General features: G+C 41.8%; 1 protein-coding gene and 1 long non-coding RNA gene across 3 annotated transcripts in view; one reads left to right on the top strand and one right to left on the bottom strand.

Annotated features, from left to right (window-relative positions):
- The window catches only part of LOC138795454 (uncharacterized), a 102,238-nt gene that overhangs the window by 58,081 nt on the left and 23,281 nt on the right, over positions 1–20,876 (bottom strand). The window lies entirely within an intron of this gene.
- Positions 1–20,876, top strand: part of DLGAP2 (DLG associated protein 2) — a 180,352-nt gene that overhangs the window by 151,420 nt on the left and 8,056 nt on the right. Inside the window, exons 9-11 of the mRNA XM_069974533.1 lie at positions 510–589; positions 3,096–3,511; positions 10,845–10,936. Coding sequence (XP_069830634.1) covers positions 510–589; positions 3,096–3,511; positions 10,845–10,936 — 588 coding nt within the window. The remainder of the gene's footprint in view (positions 1–509; positions 590–3,095; positions 3,512–10,844; positions 10,937–20,876) is intronic.

The following is a 20,876-nucleotide window of genomic DNA, read 5'->3' as shown; positions in this document are numbered from 1 at the left end:
GCCAAGTTGAGGGGGAACAATGCAGGAACAGGACAGGAACTGTCCAGAGAAGTAGAAAATCACATAGAAAACCTCTCCTGCTCTGGACAGAGGTGGCAGCAGAGAGCACTGTGTCAGATCGCAAAATAAAACAATACTATCTGCAGTACATACAGCAGCTGATAAGTATGGGAAGACTGGAGATTTTCAAAAACAAATCTATAAAACTTTCTGAAATCAGTTGATTTGAAAGAATTTTTTTTTCTCCGGAGTACCCCTTTAATATAATTTATTCAAAACCACTTTTGTTTATGATTTTTTTGTATGAACATGTTACCAACTTGCATTTTAATCTTTAATGTTACATATTTTTTGGTGAATTCAAGTGCATAATGTATATGTAATAATTTTATTACACTACCAAAGAGATGTCTCTATAATAGATGTGACCTTCAAGGTGACCATGCATTCATTATCACCTCCTTAATGTAATTTATTTCCTAAGAATCTTTCCATGTTTCTTTCTGTAGGTGGAAGCTGCTGACTCGGACACAGAAAGCAAAGGGAGAGAATATCATTCTGTGGGGGTGCAGGTAGAAGATGAGAAACGGTAAGACCCTCTATTCTGCACAGGATCACTCTGGGGGGGGGGGGGGGGGGGTCGTATTCAGGTCTTCATCAGTTTTTAGCAAATTCAGAATCCCCCTGCAGTTAAATATAAGCTTAAAGTGTCTCTGTCGTTAAATTTTTTTTTCCAGAAATCAATAGTACAGGCAATTTTAAGAAACGTTGTCATTGGGTTTAGCCGAAAAGTGCATTTTTATCATAAAAAAGCAGTTTGAAGCTCTCTCCCCTGTCTTTATGGTTTTCTATGGAGGGGGGGAGGGGTGAAGGGTGATGAGGCACCAAAACAGGACAACAAAGAGTTAATTTACAGCTACATCACCAGACTATCTCCTCTGAAGTCTGCACTGACCTCTCTGACCTCTGAATAATGGCTTTTACACAGCTCCCGCTGTGTAATCCCTTGTTCTCTGCTGCCCGCTAATCTCCCTCCTTCCTCCTCCCCCCTTCCCTCTCCATAGGTTACACAGGGCTCGACTGATGTAAAAGAGTCGAGATTTCCTGATAATGAGCAGTGAATGAGAGAGGGGGGGGGGGGGGGGGGACCTGGGGAAAGTCTATTTGAATGCAGATAATGGCATATTTGCCTAATAAACCCAATTGCAAAGTTTCTTAAAATCGCCTGGACTATTGATTTCTGCAAAAAAAAAAAAAAAAAATTGAAACGACAGTGACAACATAGAACCTATGATACTAAAAAAATACCCAGCAGGAAGCCTCTATCAGATGCAAAATACATGTTTTCAAGACTTTCGCTCTTTTTCCCATTACAGCTACCTGTAAACTTAGGAACATGTATTGTTCAAACCAGTTTATGTGATGATCAAGTGCCGATAATGTATGAGAGCAAAAGGTCATTCAGATGGCTAGGTATCTGTCTTATAAACGAGACTGCTTAAACATATCCATATCCAGGGTCGGCCTAAGGAAGTTTGGAGTCGCACTGGGTAGATCTGAGGTTACTACTGAAGGGGGCACCACTGGCCTGAGCATCCCGATCTTCTATCCCAGTTCCACAGCTTTAGACTATGTTCACACACAGTATTTTTGCAACCAAAACCAGGGGTGGATTGAAAACACAGAAAGGCTATGTTCACACACAGCTGAGATTTAGTGAATGGCCGTCATTTATTGGTAAATAACGTCCATAACGTTTATTTCAAATCAACTAGTTTCAGAAAGTTACAGTATATTGATTTGTAATTTACTTCTATTTAAAATCTCAAATCTTCCCGTACTTATCAGCTGCTGTATCTCCTGCAGGAAGTGGTGTATACTCTCCAGTCTGACACAGTGCTCTCTGCTGCCACCTCTGTCTATGCCAGGAACTGTCCAGAGCAGGAGAGGTTTTCTATGGGGATTTGCTGCTGCTTTGGACAGTTCCTGACATGGACAGAGGTGGCAGCAGAGAGCACTGTGTCAGACTGAAAAGAAAACACCACTTCCTGCAGGACATACGGCAGCTTATAAGTACAGGAGGATATTTTTTTAAATAGAAGTAAATTACACATATTTATAACTTTCTGAAAACAGTTGATTTGAAAGAAAAAGATTTTTTATTGGATAACCCCTTTAAAGTACACTATAAGATATTGATTGTATGATTGGCACCTGCTGACTTGTATCAAATATGCTGTGTGTGAGAGTGTGTGTGTCTGTGAGTGAGTATGCATGGCTGCAGCTCCTCTTACGGTTTTCTCCTCAGCTATTAGACCTTCACACGGATAGGATGCTATGTAGGGACTGCTTCTTATTAGTTTCAGTACAAACTGTTAGCTCAGAGTGTCACTGTCGTGTTTTTTGTTTTTTTTGCAGAAATCAATAGTCCAGGTGATTTTAAGAAACTTTGTGATTGGGTTTATTAGGCAAATATGCCATTATCTGCATTCAAAAAGACTTTCCCCAGGTCCCCCCTCCTTTCTCATTCTCTGCTGATTATCAAGAAATTGTGTCTTGTTAACATCAGTCGAGCCCTGTGTAACCTATGGAGAGGGGAGGAGGGAGATTAGTCGCCAGCAGAGAGTAGAGAACAAAGGATTACACAGCGGGACCTGTGTGAAAGCCGGTATTCCAAGGTCAGAGAGGTCAGTGCTGACTTCAGAGGAGATAGCCCGGTGATGTAGCTGTAAATTAACTCTTTGTTGTCCTGTTTTGGTGCCTCATCTCCCTCCACCCCTCCCCTCTCCATAGAGAACAATGAAGACAGGGGGGAGAGCTTCAAACTGCTTTTTCATGATAAAAATGCATAATTTGGATAATAAACCCAATTAAAAAGTTTCTTAAAATCGTCTGTACTATTGATTTTTGCAAAGAAAATTTAAACGACAGTGACACTTTAAAGTCTGGTTGTCTAGGTCAGATGGCATGAATATGGAGAATCATTTGAAAGCACTGACTAGAAAGTCAGAGTTTCTACTCTGCTCTACTCTATTTACAACTGCAGCCTATTGTACTTACTATACTATTACTATTCTCTCTTTCCTCATCTGTAGCCAAGGACGTTTCAAGAGGTCAAACAGCGTGACAGCGGCCGTTCAAGCGGACTTAGAATTAGAAGGTTTTCCAGGTCATATCACAATGGAAGATAAAGGCCTCCAGTTTGGTTCGTCATTTCAAAGACATTCTGAACCTAGTACTCCAACTCAGTACGGGGCAGTAAGAACAGTCCGGACTCAGGGTTTGTTTAGTTACAGGGAAGATTATAGGACGCCTGTGGACACTTCAAATCTACCCCCACCAGATCCCTGGCTAGAGCCTGCTCATGACATCGTGGACTCGGGCAGAATATCGCCCAGCCGACAAGATGGAACGTGGTTTATGAAGTTGCTTCATGCTGAAACAAAGAGAATGGAAGATTGGTGTAAGGACATGGAGAGAGAGGCAGAGGAGAATGACCTGTCTGAAGAAAGTAAGAAACATTTATCTGCATATTGTTTGCTGGTCTTCCAAAGGCTGCAGAAAAAATATATATATACATTATATATATAAATATATATATATATATATATATATATATATATATATAAATTTTTTTTTTTTTTTTATTAAAGATAGACACATTGAATAAATTCTTGAATTGTCACATTGTATCCTTAGGCCATGTTCACACAGAGTATATGTTGTATAAATCACGGCCATTGTTGCAATTTTCAACAACGCCCGTGATTTATACAACATATACGTTCTATTGGAATGAATGGAATCCTGGCCGGGGCGTATACGCGTAGTATACGCTTCAGCCGGCATTCCATCTGGCCACACGGAATACTGACATATCAGTTTTCTGCGGCCGCCATTTACTGAATAGCAGCCGCTGAGAACCTGTCAGCTCACACAGCCGCACGCTCCATTGTGTGCAGTGGTGAATTTGGATGTGGGCGACATAGAACGGCCGGTGTGATACTAAGTGGGAACATGGCCTTAAAGGGGGCACTATCAGCAGGAGGTTAGACAAATCTAACCTTTTGCTAACTCTCTATTGCGCAGGAAATGCTGAGGAGGAAGGTATGTCTCTTACATTCATCCTCGGCGCCGTTCCAGTGCAATTAGTCATTTGCTCCGTGGTCCAGTGAGACCATTAGGAGCACTGCCTGTCCCCATTGTGCTGGTGGGATCAGCACTATGTGTCCCAGTGCTCCCACTGGTCTCACCAGACCATGGGACAAAGTACTAACTGCACCGGAACATTGCTGATGAGGAAGGTAAAAGACATACCTTCCTCCTTGGCATTTCCTGTGCAGTAGGAGGTATTATCAAGTTAGATTCGTCTAATGTGCTTAAAGATGAGTGATTCGTTTGATCAGCGCTCGGCTCATCAAGCTGACTGCCTTTCAGTGCTGCTCCACTCCCTGCCACTCCTCTTAGGATGCCAGGAAAAGCTGGATCCAATCCTGGGAAACTTCTCCTAGTTTCCCAGGATTGTATCCAGCTTTTCTCAAGCACCAAGGGTGGAGCGGAAAAGCACTGAAAAGCAGCCAGCTTGATGAGCGGATAATTGATCAAACAAAGTGTCTCGCATCGTTTAGATGAGCAATTCACTCATCTCTAAACCTGCTGATCCCTGTTCCCCTTTGAAGAGGTTAATAAGGGCCGTCCCTCTGTTTAAGATTCTCATTCTCTTTCTAAGGGCCCTATTCCACCGGATGATTATCGTTCAGATTATCGTTAAATCGTTCGAATCTAAACGATAATCGTTCGGTTGAAATGCAGTTAACGATTAACGACCGAACGAGAAATCGTTGATCGCTTTATAAGACCTGGACCTATTTAAACTTTTCTATAGTGATGCTGCAGGGAAATTGACTCTTGCACCACAAATACCTTTTCAAGGGCAGTAAATTATATTATCTGCTTATATCAGAGAGACCCTGATATAGGGACTGTCCAAAGTGGAGCACCCCTCCAAAATATGCTGACTTTTAATTTACTGAAGTGCTATGGGAAAAAAAAGAGTCTTAACGAACTGCCAGTGTAATAGATGGAGCTACAATGATTGCCACCTAATCATTAATGTGATAGCCCTTAGTGGTGGAACCAATACAAAAACCATTAAGGTCTGGGGAGGTTAACTGCTTAGCAGCCACCATCTAATTTAAAAGCCTGAAGATTACGAGTGACTACTTCTTTCAATTCATCTTTCCCCAGAGCTTTAGCCGGGTTTAGCAAAGCATGTTTGTGCTGCATGCCAAGATTATAGGATTAGCATCTAGTGGTATATATGTTGCTTATTTTCTCCTCAGCCAGTATAATAGATTTCACTGTTTGTTCCTTTCGTAAATCTTTCCTGCTGACAGCTGACACACTTTATGTTTCCTAATGTACACAAGATACCGTAACATAGTAACCTCAAATTATTACACTGTATATAAGCCAAAGCGTAATGAAGAAGAGTGGATAGGTGGAGTTGTGTGATGGTTTTATCATAAACAGTCCCACAGAGACAATGGACTTGAATAAATTATTCTAAATGTGTGCAGAAGCATTATACTTGGACCTAGACACTTATATTATGTCATTCGGTACAATACAATGACCGGCACTTGTAAATACAAATAGGGTTAATATACCGAAAGTGCACAAATTAGCTAGAAAATCGAGTAAAGTCAAACTCTTCCTGACACATGCCATTATATTATAAACAAATTGCAAAAACTTAGTGTGAACCTAGCCTAATGCCCCCTTTTGTTCCCAGGCAAGTAGCTTACATTGATGTTGAAAAACTTTTAGTATTTGTGCTGTTCTAATAATCTAAATATTTGTTTGAGAGGCATTGTTTGCCCACTAGTGTCTGGTGACCCGTCCTAGAGGGTGACACAAGCCCCAGACCTTGTTATCTGGGATGAGTAGAGTGGTCAGAGTTCTCTGATGACACCCGCGCTGCAAGATAGATACGTAGGCTTCTAGCAACTTTGCTCTATCCGGATCAGTTCCTCTTTCTTCAGGATACTGTCCTGCACTTTTAGACTGGTTCTCGGCATGGGCTGGGGTGATCCCTGACTTTTCCTCTCTAGGTGTGCGTTCAGCACTGCATAGTGTATAGAAGTGCCGCTTTCTGGAAAAGAGTGCTAAGGTATCCCATGTGCGTCCGTGCTCTACAGAGACTAACCCAAAACTCTCCACAGGGGACCTGGCATAAGCCAGGGCCCTACTTGGCTACTGCATGGACCGTTCTGGCTTGCATCCTTCCTCTACCAAAGCCAGAGTAAGATTTACTAAGGTGCGACTACACTTCCTCTCCCCATGTGACTTTCTCCTACAGCATCTGTAATGTGTGCTGTGAGTGGGTGAGAAGGGAGTGCATGAGAAAGAGAAGAATAGAGATAGGTAGAAAAAAGAAAGAGCTCCCATTAGTGCACAGGTCCTAGAAAAAATAACCCTTTATTACCTACAGCTGTGCAATATTTAGGTACACAATATACACATTAGCGACATCTAGTGGCAAAACTTAGGTACTACTTCAATACCACTTTTACTTTGAATTACAGACTTTTGCGAGGGGTGTAAAGACAAGAAACACCTGTGGTGGAATACCACATATGCAATGTATTACCTCTTTTATTTCCTAGCCATTTTCTTTAATTCTAGTAATAATATATTAGATGTTAGCTTTGATATGTTTGGTTTTGGGCCTATGGTAGTACAGCTACGGTAAAAAAAAAAAGGTTGTCCTGTATGCCAATGTTACCAGCTCCAAAGGCATTAATCAATGTTTCTTCTACAAAAAACACCATAAGGGCTGTGTTTCATCAGCGCCTATAAAGTTAATGAACAAAACTGCAAGGGCATAAAATCTGCATTATGTCTCGTGTTCCATGACATTCTGAGGAGCTGTAATTTAGTTTGTTGAATGCGTATAAACTGATTTGCCTTTGGATGGTAAGATAAAGTGACATTGGTCTACATGGCTTATTTTCCATTGTCAGATGAATCTGCCGGCTTGATATTAGTTCATTGGGTTATATTGAAAGTATAAAGCAACATAAATAGAAACATCAACTTAATATTTCTTCAATAATAAGAATATTTTACAGATAACAATTGCTGTATCTGGCTTAGATGGCCCTGCAGTTACCGAGGTTGGTGGCAGCAGAGGGGGGCGTTTCGCCAGTGAATGGAAGTGAGAATGTACATTAAAAGAATATGACTATAATTGCTGTGGCACCAAAGGGATTAAGATTTTCTCTTTCTCCTTCAAGGGGTAGTTCACAATTTTTTTTTCTTTTAAATCAACTGGTGCCACAAAGTGCCAGAGATTTATAATTTACTTCTATGATAAAAAAAAATCTGAAATCTTCCAGTACTTATGAGCTGCTGTATGTCCTGCAGGAAGTGATGTATTCTCTCCAGTCTGACACAGTGCTCTCTGCTGCCACCTCTGTCCATGTCAGGAACTGTCTAGAGCATTAGCAAATCCCCATAGAAAACCTCTCCTGCTCTCCAGACTGGAAAGTATATACTACTTCCTGCATGACCTACAGCAGCTGATAAGTACTGGAAGACTTGAGATTTTTTTAATAGAAGTAAATTACAAATCTATATAACTTTCTTCTACCAGTTGATTTGAAAAAATAAATAAATAAAAATTTATGAACTACCCCTTTCATAATGTGTACAGTGCCTATTACAGGTAGTACACTAAAGTGGATTAGATAGGGATCAGAAATCTGGGAGTGAGGGTTAGGGTGGTATTACACTAAACGATTATCATTCAAAAAATCGTTAAATCGTTCGGATTTGTACGACAATCGTTTAGTGTAATAGCAGACAACGATTAAACGACCAACGAGAAATCATTGGTCGTTTAATAGAATTTGAACCTATTTTTGTTGTTGATCATTTGCAAATCGTACGCATGTAATAAGACGTCATTTGGTCGTTCGCAGTGGCGACGACAGGATGACCGCAATAACTATAATAAGTAACGATCATTGTTCCGTGTAATTGGGTGAACGATTTCAGGTCGTTTGCCATCGTGGTCGTTTGCGTTGGTTTATCGTTAATCGTCGAAAAATCGTTTCGTGTAATAGTACCCTTAGTGGTCAAGGGACAAGGACTGTCATAGAGACAAGTTTATTGGCAGATTGTCTTGCTCCTGAGGAATAGAGAGAACCACTAGAATCATAAATATTATATGTATATATACGGCTATAGATACATTGTAGTAGTGATATAGTTGTGATTTTGCCGTGCCTGGTGCTATTCTAACATAACATGCCAAGCTTACTTTGACTCAGTATACTGAACACCTGATATAGAGTAATGCATTCTGCTGTCACGCCTGTGCTTGGAAATGTACATGAAGCTATTAAGAGGCATAATTACACATCCCCTAGAATGGCTTCATCAATCTGTTTCACGGTTCCTACACATTCCCATTTAGCGGGATTTATTCAGACTTGGCTGCTGGTGGCTGATTTGTTTTACGTTTGTTAAAAGTTCTACAGGCCCCTTCACACAGTCACTATTGCCCAGATCCAATTTCCAGAATTTGTAATGATAACTGGATAAATCAACTGAGCAATTTACACCGACCATTAAAAATATTATGGACGTTTATTAAATGTTCAGTAATAAATAGATGACGCTACTTGCAATCTTATTCAGATTTTTATTTAGCAATATTGCTGATTGACTAAGGGGTTATCTGGTTCGAGAAAATATTTGTTGAATCATCCCGCCTCCTGGAGACTAACAATTTACTCCATACGTGTCATTACATTATCTGTCTCCTTCACTTGGTTCAGACGGCCGGGGGCTGCGGGGGGCGATCGGGGCATCGGGGGGGTGATCAGACGGCCGTGGCTGCGGGGGGCGATCGGGGCATCGGGGGGGTGATCAGACGGCCGTGGCTGCGGGGGGCGATCGGGGCTGCGGGGGGTGATCAGACGGCCGTGTTTGCGGGGGGGGGGGGGGCGGGCGATCGGGGCTGCGGGGGAGCCGGCCGGGGCTGCGGGCGGGCGGCTGGAGCGAGCATATACTTTACCTGATCCCGGCTCCGGCTTGCTGAAGACTCCGGGAACCGCCGAAGCAAGCCGGAGCCGAGATCAGCTAAAGTATATGCTCCGGCGGCCGGGGGGTTAACGGGGCGGGCTGGGGACAAACTCGCAGCAGGGTTGTACATCCCTGCTGCGATTATGTCTAACATTGAAAGAATAGGGCCGGGATCCGCAGCGAGAGGACTCGCTGCGGATCCGGCAAGTGTGTTTGTCCCCTAAGCCTACTAGGCAGTCTTTATATATGCCATATTTATCAAACAGCCCTAAATGCTTCAAATCAGGTCTAAGAATTAGACAGTTTTAGTAAATCTAGGCCACCGAATCTTACAGACATATACAGTACATACAATATGTGTATACATAATAAAGGCTGATTGTCAGCAAGGCCTTGCACTGACTTCATTATCTACTCCAGGATAAGCAGACCCTGCTGTAATGATCCTTTGACATGAAACAATCTTCAAACGAACACCAATCAGCAAGATCGGCACTCATTTGCAGAGCCTGCACAAGGCATGACTAATCGCACAGCTGGGCTGCACAAATGATCCCATTAAAGGGGTTGTCCAGTGAAAATCTTTTTCTTTCAAATCAACTTTTTTCAGGATGTTATATGGGATTTTAATTTACTTCTATTTAAAAATCTCCATTTTTCCCATACTTATCAGCTGCTGTATATCCTGCAGGAAATGGTGTTTTATATTCAGTCTGACACAGTGCTCTCTGCTGCCACCTCTGTCCATGTCAGGAACTGTCCAGAGCAGTAGCAAATCCCCAAAGAAAATCTCCCTCTGCTCTGCACAGTTCCTGACATGGACAGAGGTGGCAGCAGATAGCACATTGTCAGACTGGAAAGAATACACCACTTCCTGCAGGACATACAGCACCTGATAAGTACTGGAAGACTGGAGATTTTTTAAATAAAAGTAAATTACAAATCTATATAACTTTCTGAAACCAGTTGATTTGAAAGAATTTTTTTTTTGCCCGAGTACCCCTTTAACATTCATTCAACATATTACACAATAAATTTAGCTGCCACAAAAAAGAGGCGATTGACCAGTAAGCGGCGGTTTTCTGCTCGTTGGCACTTTTACAAGGGCCAACTATCGGCTGAATGCGTGTCTCTAGGAACACTTGTTGTCGATAATCAACCCAGTATGGATTTTTAATGCCAATGGCTGCCGGTTTACTAAGGCAAATCCTGGAGATAGGCCATCAATTATATAAGGCTGGATAACCCCTGTAACAACAGTCACAACAGAGTCTATCTGCTCTATAGTATTTACAGCAGATCTTCCCTCTTACTATAGCCTCCACCAGTTGTAACAAGTCTCCCCCCATAGTCGGGTATTTTCTGTGGTGCATACCTATAATATTTGAATAAGTAGGGGAGAACGAGGGACCTTTTTTAGCCTATTTGCTTTACTCAACAACTTTAACATCAGAAGCAGAATTATGTTGCATAATCTTACAATGCAATGTGAGGAATTGTGAGGATGTTATGAAATCGATGAGTATCCATAAATATCTGCAAGCTGGAATGCCTCCTTACTCCCCTTCCTATCCATATACCTGTCTGGGACTTAGCTTCCAGTTGTCAATCATGCAAAATCAGTGATGGGAGGGGGAGCGAGGAAAAGTCAGAAGAGTCAGCAGTTTAAAACATGAATTGCAGCTGACAGATTCACTTTAAGTGTGGCCTATATTGTTTACATGCAGTTAACAAAGTGTTTTTATGTTCAGTTCTAGGGAAAATCCGGAGTGCAGTAGGAAGCGCTCAGCTGCTCATGTCCCAAAAGTTTCAACAGTTTTATTGGCTTTGTCAGCAAAATTTGGTAAGTGAATATTGCTTTATTTTCATCTTTGTTGCACTTTTGCCAATGAAGGGAAGGGAAGGGGGGGGGGTATGAAGGTGCCTGGAGATTATTTTGTCACTTTATTAGTTATAGGACACTTTTTATAATAATAAATGTTCCAAAAATATAAGCTTCATGTGATAAAAAGCACAGATCAGATAGTAATGGATTATTCATATAATGTCCAAACATCATGTGGTCTTACAGGTAACAGAGTTCTGACATCTATCAGATTTTAGTTAAAGTAATACTGTATTCAGCTACCCATTCCCCCAAACCACAGGTACCGTCCGTCTGCTAATCTTAAGTCCTTCCCGGTCGTGTGCTCCAAAATGTGCCTGGTGCCTTGGTTTGGCAAAAAAAAAAATGTTTTTTCATCTGCAGTCAATAGCTGAGTCATTGAGGCGTGGCCAAGGGCATCTGTGCCCTAGCCCTGCTACAACTCTCTTCGCCCTCCTTATCATCTTTATTACCCTTGGGAAGTAGAAGCAAAGGTGTAGCAGGCCTAGAGCACAGAAGCCCTGAGCCATGCCTCATTGACTCAGCTGCTGCAGATCTTTTTTTTTTTTTTTTTTTTTTTTGGCAAGCCAAGGTACTAGGTGCATTATGAGACACATGCCCGGGAAGGACTTCATCTCAGCAGACAGACGGTACCTTCAGCTTGGGGGGGGGGGACCTGAATACAGTGGACACTGAAATAGAAAACAGTAAAAAGCATATTAATACATTAAATTGCTATAAGATTCTTAAAGTTTTCTGAGATAAGAATATGGATGCCTTATCAGAGGATGTGTGGCATAATATCCTTGTCTAATTTTAGTAAAAGTGACAAGGCTGCACAGCCACTACTAAAACTATTGCCTTCAGGGGTATGGAGCCACGTAAACAAAGAAAAGGTCTCTGTGTTCGCTTGAGCGCGCACGGCCCTTTTAGACAATTGATCAGGGGGTAGGCTAACGGGTAAAAATATTTAATGCCATGTGCCCTACAATAGCAGACAATGTAAAGTGCGTCTGGAGCCGCACTTTACACTGTCTGCACTGTCAGTTTTGTGCGGCCACATGGAATCGCAGCTGGAGTGTATACAGTGTGTATACACTCTGGTCGGACTTCTATAGAACACAATGTTATTTTAATTTTCAATAAATAGCCAACCATGAACAAGCGTGACATCTTTTCTGATAACTAAAAAAAAAAAATCTCCTTTAGGATATGTTCAAATGCATTTAATCTGCTGCAGATTTTCATGCTGCAGATTTGATGGTGCAGATTTAAAGGAGACCTGTCACCCCTCGCGCCGGGGTGACAGGCTCCCGACCCCCAGATAGATCCCCTTATAGTTACCTCATGTCGCTGAGTCCTGCTGCCGGAGCCAGTCCCGGGGCAGAGATATCCCGGTCCGAAGCTGGCGCGCGCGCTGTGGAGATGGGTCCGGCGTCCATAGAGAATGAATGGAGCCGTGCGCGTGCAGCAGAGATGAGTCCGGCTCCATTCATTCTCTATGGGCGCTGGACCCATCTCCACAGCGCGCGCGCCGGCTTCTCACCGGGATATCTCCGTCCCGGGAGCGGCTCCGGCAGCGGGGCTCGGCGACATGAGGTAACTATAAGGGGATCTAGCTGGAGGTCGAGAGCCTGTCACCCCGACGCGGGGGGTGACAGGTCCTCTTTAACCAGTATTAGAGATGAGCGAACCGGGTTGGGGTTCGAGTCGATCCGAACCCGAACGTTCGGTATTTGATTAGCGGTGGCTGCTGAACTTGGATAAAGCTCTAAGGTTGGATGGATACAGCGAATGACTATATCCATGATTTCCACATAGCCTTAGGGCTTTATCCAACTTCAGCAGCCACCGCTAATCAAATGCCGAACGTTCGGGTTCAGATCGACTCGAGCATGCTCCAGGTTCGCTCATCTCTAACCAATATGAATACAGCATTAAATCTGCAGCATTAAATGCACACCATGAAATCTGCAGTGTGAAATCCGCAGCAGATTAAATATAATATAATATATTCTAATAGATAGAATATAGTCTTCATAGACGTCTCCTGAATAAATTGAATTTTAAAGGAGTTTTTACTTACATAATTGCTTTATTACAGTTGGATTGGGTTTATTCTATAAAATCTGCAAGGTTGTAATTCCTTCTATTTGTAGAAATATTTTATTGAGACTATTTTGAAAGTTGCTCAATTTTGTATTCAGTAAACAAACGAATAATCAAAACAAAAATCAATACAAAAGGTGTCCATAGCCTTTAAGTCCGCTCCATAGTAACTGATTACTGCAGTTTCATCCATGCTTACAGTATAGATTGCAACTTGCTTGTGATCATTATTTTACCATTATTGCATTTCTGCTTACACTTTTTGTACTGCCCTATGTATATAATGGCACCATGTAAATCATGCAAAAAATAATAGTACTAATATCTACTAAGTAGTTCACTCTTGGAATAAGATTTTCTCTATACATAGGTGTAGATAGGTTTATGATTGAACAGCTGTTAAATGAATGATCATCTAATAACCCATAGTCTTGCTGGTGTAGCCGTATACAGTTCAGTACATATTGACTATTACCTGATTAGTAAAGGGCAAACAATCTTTCTGGGAATATTTTTGAGATATTCACAGTTTGCCACCAGTTGTTTTTTATTGTAAAATTCTATCTGATTGTTTTGGATAAAGTTAGTCGTTTTCATTAGCCTTTATGCATATGAGTACCATAAAGTGTACCTGTCGTTTCAAACTTTCGAAATCTAAATTAACAGTAGATGTGAAATAAAGAAATTTGCAATATACATTCATTTTTATTTTATTTTTTATCATGCTGTAAAACAAAGCTATCCTTACCAGAAATCCAGGTTCAGTCTCCTAAAGACATGCTATATAATAGCTATGCTTACTGTATCCAGGTCCAGTCTCCTAAAGGCTGCTATATAACAGCTATACTTACTGTATCCAGGTCCAGTCTCCTGAAGGCAGCTATATAACAGCTATACTTACTGTATCCAGGTCCAGTCTCCTGAAGGCTGCTATATAACAGCTATACTTACTGTATCCAGGTCCATTCTCCTGAAGGCAGCTATATAACAGCTATACTTACTGTATTCAGGTCCAGTCTCCTGAAGGCTGCTATATAACAGTTATACTTACTGTATCCAGGTCCAGTATCCTGAACGCAGCTATATAACAGCTTTACTTACTGTATCCAGGTCCAGTCTCCTGAAGGCTGCTATATAACAGCTATACTTACTGTATCCAGGTCCAGTCTCCTGAAGGCAGCTATATAACAGCTATACTTACTGTATCCAGGTCCAGTCTCCTGAAGGCAGCTATATAACAGGTATACTTACTGTATCCAGGTCCAGTCTCCTGAAGGCTGCTATATAACAGCTATACTTACTGTATCCAGGTCCAGTCTCCTGAAGGCAGCTATATAACAGGTATACTTACTGTATCCAGGTCCAGTCTCCTGAAGGCTGCTATATAACAGCTATACTTACTGTATCCAGGTCCATTCTCCTGAAGGCAGCTATATAACAGCTATACTTACTGTATTCAGGTCCAGTCTCCTGAAGGCTGCTATATAACAGTTATACTTACTGTATCCAGGTCCAGTATCCTGAACGCAGCTATATAACAGCTTTACTTACTGTATCCAGGTCCAGTCTCCTGAAGATTTTTAGTTCTGTGCTGGTTGAACACACACATGTAATCCTGGCCTGTACGAAGTCGCAGCTCAATGTGTCCATCAATCACATGACTGCCTTCTCTGTGAGCACAGATAACCTAGGAAACACTGGACTTCCTGTATTTAGACAGAGAACACAGGAAACGCTGTATTTTCCATGATAAAAAAAAAAAAAATAATGAATGTAAATTGCAAACTTGCTTTATATCACATTTACTGTTGATGTAGGTTTTGAAAATTATAATGACAGGTAAACTTTAAGGGTTTCTGTTGTAGATCGACTTCTGTCACTTCACATAATCTTGATTAAGAAAATCCTTCATTTGGTGTCTATAGAAATTCTGTGTCTTAAAGGGAAAGTCTGGTAAAATATTTTTTTCCCCAGCAGGCAGGGGCAGGGGGGAACATAATAAGCAAGTGCTACTTACCTTTCCCCATCCCCCTAAAGTGCAGTGTCACAGGCTCCTAGACCTCCGCTAAAACTAATTTTCCCCCTTTCCATTATCGTCATGACTTGGAAGAAAATACCTGACCTAGTTGATAGATAGGACGCTCAGTTGATCAGTGACTGCAGCAGTGTCCTGCCCGTGTCACTGACTAGCCGAGCGGGAAATCTATCAGTTGTTATGTCGCTGGAAAAGAAGGTCCAGGAGCTCGGTGAGAGTCCCGGAGTGCTAAGGCAGCACTGCACGGACACAGAGAGGGGTAAGTAGTAGTTTCAGAAAGTTATATAGATTTGTAATTTATCAGCTGCTGTATGTCCTGCAGGACGTAGTGTATTCTTTCTGACATCTCTGTCCATGTCAGGAACTGTCTAGAGCAGCAGCAAATACCCATCAAATACCTCTCCTGCTCTGGACAGTTCCTGACATGGACAGAGGTGGCAGCAGAGAGCACTGTGTCAGACTGAAAAGAAAACACCACTTCCTACAGGACATACAGTATCTGATAAGTACTGGAAGACTTGAGAATTTTAAATAGAAGTAAATTACAAATCTATTTAACTTTCTGAAACCAGTTGATTTGAAAGAAAAAGATTTTTTTACCGAAGTACCCCTTTAAATTTCAAAGTAGAATGTTTTCAATTCAGACTTGTTTACTTCTTTTATTAAATGCATCAAAGCAATAAAACAGTATCTGTAGCAAAGGTGGACATAGCTTTTAGGTAGTAATGAGTATGACAATGGATCCTTATTCAGATGACTAAAGGAGCTCAGTTATGTAGCATCTGAATTGTCAAATTTCCTGCCCTATGTAATCTAACTTCATAAGATACGTCGGTGTCCAGAAGAACATTCACATTGTAATGTCACTCAATAGTTTGAAGCAGAAGACAGTTCATAAATCAATGAGGCTGAAGTGCCTTAAATGTCAGAATAGATTTTGCATCCATCAGACCATGGTAAAAGCTTCCATTCTGTCAGAGTAGTGCAGTGCTTCACACAAAGTACCTCATATTGGTAAGAGAATGGCTTGGTTTTTGGTACAGGTGACTGGGTTGCACATATTCTGATCACATAGATCCCCAGAGAAATCCCTATATAATTATCATTTCTTTCTCCTTGTAAAAAGACAAATCAAATCAAAAATACACATAAGCAGAAACACTGTGTACAGAAATACTACAATCCCATCTCCTATTTGGTTTAATATTATATGATATGTATAGGATTTTCGGCAGGCAGTGTATGTAACCAATGTCTGCATTGAAGTATTGTATTGCCCCCCAAAAGTAATACAAATCCCCAATATACACTTATAATGGGAAATGCTTATAAAGTGCTTTTTCCCTGTACTTACTACTGCATTAAGGCTTCACTTCCTGGATAACATGGTGATGTCACTTCCTGGATAACATGGTGATGTCACTTCCTGGATAACATGGTGATGTCACTTCCTGGATAACATGGTGATGTCACTTCCTGGATAACATGGTGATGTCACGACCCAACTCCCAGAGCTGTCGAGCTGTGGCTGCTGGAGACAATGATGACAGGGGGACACTGAGGGACACAGGGCACTGGAGGGACACTGAGCATCCCCCTGCCATCATCCTTTACAGCAGCCACAGCCCGCACAGCTCTGGGAGTCGGGTCGTGACATCACCATGTTATCCAGGAAGTAACTTCCGGGATAACATGGTGATGTCACTTCTTGGATAACATGGTTATGTCACATCACCATGTTATCCAGGAAGTTACATCACCATGTTATCCAGGAAGTTACATCACCATGTTATCCAGGAAGTGACATCGCCATGTTATCCAGGAAGTTACATCACCATCTTATCCAGGAAGTGAAGCCTTGATGCAGTAGTAAGTGCAGGGAAAAAAGCACTTTATGTGCATTTCCCGTAATAAGTGTATATTGGTGATTTGTATAACTTTTGGGGGTAATACAATACTTTAATAAAAATATTTGCCAGACTTCTCCTTTAACTGACATTTATAGCACAATGCAATTCACCTTTGAACCACCGGGTGGCCCCACATAGACACAGATAGCTTAAACAGCTCCCGTAAGTATTACAGAATCATGTTCTGGTGTTTTGTTTTGTTTTTTCAAATATGGTTACCTTTGCATCAGGCATATCAGGACGTCAAAGCAAGAGGTAAGATTAGATTCAGTATTTTCAAGTGAAAAAGCTGTTTAAACGCTTTAAGGAATCACTATTGTGGATACAAGGTATATTAAAGTGCCATATGCCAGGGTAGCTGTTAGGTGTTGTGGCAGCCAGGTGGGTGCTGGGTCACTTGGGCACTTGTCACAGTGGCCAGGAATGGTGCTGGAACCCACCCCTGGACCAACGGGCACTGCGAGGTAAAAATGGTAACCCAAGTGTAAGGTGTACACTACTACTGAAAAACGTCTCAAACAGAGTGACTGGTCACAATATTTTTTTGTCGGTAGGTGAAAACAGGACATAGCATAGAGCTCGTCTGTTGCAGACTGGAACAAAAAACCGCCACATTTTGCGCAGACACTAACTTTGCACCAACATTTTTTAGCTTTTTGTTGGTCTGCACCACGCTCACCAAGTGGGTGGTAAGGGGAGATGGATTTGTGTGAAGGGCACTTGGCCTCCCCATGCACCTAATTTATTACAATTTATGCCTGAAATCTAGTGTAGGAATAGTGTAGAGTTCTGAGGTTGTCACAGGGCATGCACGGTCTGCTCTTCTCAGCACAGACTGGTGAAACCTTGTGCAGTCATCCCCGGGGACCTACTGTACAAGGGATGTCAGGGCTGTCTATTCAGCTGGTAAAGCATGCCAAGTGCTGTCATAACAGTGGCTTCTGTCATAGTGATACAAATCTGAATATATTAACATACAGGAGTATGCTAATACATAATAGTATAGAACAGAGTTGTAAAATAGTAGTATATGCTAATAGGATTAAAAAATGTAATGGGAATTTAATACCGAAATTTATCACCCAAAAAAAAAATAAACACCTCCTAAAAAAGAAAAAAGAAAAACAATTTCTTCAGCCTAAAATTATGGCTGCTAAAATACAGAGGAGCACAAGTAAAAGAACGCCATTAGGATCTCTACAGGCCTGGTCATTAGGAGGTTAAAGGGAATCTGTCACTAGGTTTATTCCACCTTAAATGAAGGCAGCATAAACTAGTGAGAGAAATGCTAAACAGATCGGTGTATTACTTGTATCATTCTGTTCAGCCATTCTCCTAATATGCAGGAGAATAGGATTCATGCCACACCCCTCCCCCCGCCCTCCAGCTGCTGATTGACAGTTGACTGCCTATACACAGCATGGATAGATAACTGCCAATCAGCAGCTGGTGGGCAGAGTTTTCTGCTTCTCATGAATATCCAGGACTACTGGGCTCATGCACATAATGGAGAGGACTACTTATTGTCCATGTTATTCAGGAGGAGATCTCTGCATCAGCTGCACAGAACAATGTAAGTGATACATCATTCTGTTCAGCTTCTCTGTCACTAGTTTATGCTACTCTTATATAGGACAGCATAAATCTACTCAGTCTCTTTAAAAAGTTTTTTTTTTTTTACAACAAACACACACAAAATGAACTTCTGCACAGTCTGAAGGAGAACAAATACGGTGCAGACTTTCACCCAGTAGCACTAGAGGAACTAAATAGCAATCTCTAGCTTCAAAGTAATACGGCTTGCGATGCATAAATTAGCCTTACATTGCATGTATTTAGTGGCAGAGGATTTAAATTCCATTAGTGTTTGGCATTGCTACTGTGCTTAATCTGAAAAGCATATCAAACACACCACAGACGGTTCTCCTATGCAAAAAGTTTCAACTGGGAGGCAGTCATGCATATTTAATTCCATCCGAAAATGAATTAATACCTAAAAGTGTCATTCAATGACAGGCAGAGCAGATTGTGCTCTCTGCCATCCCACTGCAGTCATTGATGAAGCCGTGACAAAGAATTGTAATTAATCACGCCACTGGCAGCGCCTTAACACTCCATCGCTATTATTTTTAATATAGTAACATTGTCTTCTGTACAGAATTGTATTAACAGGAGAGTACATACATGGACCAACAGGAAGGACCACCCCTTATCCAGACCAGATCATGTGACCAATTTTCAGGTTCTCCATACTAGATATATATATATATATATATATATATATATTATACACAGATACCATAGAGAGAGTCCGGCCACAAGTGGAGCATTTACTATGAGTTTCCTGCAGTGGAAAATCCACAGCTTTTCTGAACCAAAAGGGTCTCCAAACCCTTGTTGAGGAGATCTCTTTCTTTGAATAGTCGCCCAATTCCAGCGCACAGCACTAGTCTAGTCTATTCCCGAGAACCAGCCCAGTGTGATGCACTGGGTGTAGGCCCGCCAGCCCCCCAGTGTGACAATCTCCCCTCTCTGTGACGCAGCTCTATTAGAATCAATGGAGCCATGTCACAGGAGGAGAGGGGGTTAGGTCACCCTGGGGGCCAGCGGGCCCACACCCAGTGCTTCAAGCCGGCTGGTGCTCCGGAATAGACCGTCTCTGTGTGCGGGAACTGAGCAGTGGTTCAAAAAAAGGACCGTGCCAGCGGCATCCCTGTGCCGATCTATTAATGTAAAAAACCCAGAGCGATGTACCTGATGGTAAGTTCGCTTTAAAAACATACAAGAAAGCAATTCTTGTATCAAATCCTAGGTGTCACAATCATATACATAAAGTATACAGGATTAGTTCAGGAGCTTATCTGATGACTCTTTGTGCTGTCTGATGATTTGATGTCCCTTCTTGCTGGATCCCTGCACTGTGATTGACAGCATGGGAGCAGAGCTTTGAATCTCTTGCCCTCACTTCCTGTCCAACCATCCAAACATCCAAACAGTGCTGCTGTAATGGATGAGCATTCACTGACAATGGGCATTGGAGCTAAAACAGTAACACCTAGTGTCCAATGTTATAACTAAATTACAAACAGGAAAAAAAAATAATATTAATAATTGAATTACACATATTCTTGATTCCTCTGTCAGAATATGGAAAGTTTTGTTTTGATGACAGGTACATCAGTATTTTTCTTTTATTTTACATTTTTATTAGAGATGAGCGAACCGGGTTCGGGTTCGAGTCAATCCGAACCAGAACATTCGGTATTTGATTAGCTGGGGCTGCTGAACTTGGATAAAGCTCTAAGGTTGTCTGGAAAACATGGATACAGCCAATGACTATATCCATGATTTCCATATAGCCTTAGGGCTTTATCCAACTTCAGCAGCCACAGCTCCAGGTTTGATCATCTCTAATTTTTTTTTTATGTGTGAACATAGCTTAAATGTGTTTGTGTCAGGTACCACAAATGCAGCAGATTTAGCTCACATTGGTGGTATAAAATAAGCCAACTAATACATAGTGTAAACTTAAAGGGAATATGTCACGAGAAAATGCTTATTGCTTAACCCCTTAACGACCGTGGGTGTACATTTACGCCCCCCCCCCACACACACACACACACTGCCTGGGCCTTGACGCAGGAGGGCATAAATGTACGCCCTGGTGCAGTCCCGGGCTATGGAGCGGGCTCACAAGCTTAACTCGCCCCATAGCAGGTAAGGAACGACTGCTATCTGCAGCCAAGCCCTCACCCTCAATGGTGGGCCGCCACGATCGTGTGGCCGCCCTCCATTAAACCCTCCTTAAGCGCCGCAATCGAGCTGTGACCGCGGCGGAGCATCTCCGGTCACTTACAGATCAGGA

Source organism: Dendropsophus ebraccatus, chromosome 6 (assembly GCF_027789765.1).
Source record: "Dendropsophus ebraccatus isolate aDenEbr1 chromosome 6, aDenEbr1.pat, whole genome shotgun sequence".
Lineage (NCBI taxonomy): Eukaryota > Metazoa > Chordata > Amphibia > Anura > Hylidae > Dendropsophus > Dendropsophus ebraccatus.
This window is presented reverse-complemented; position numbering and strand designations above follow the sequence as displayed.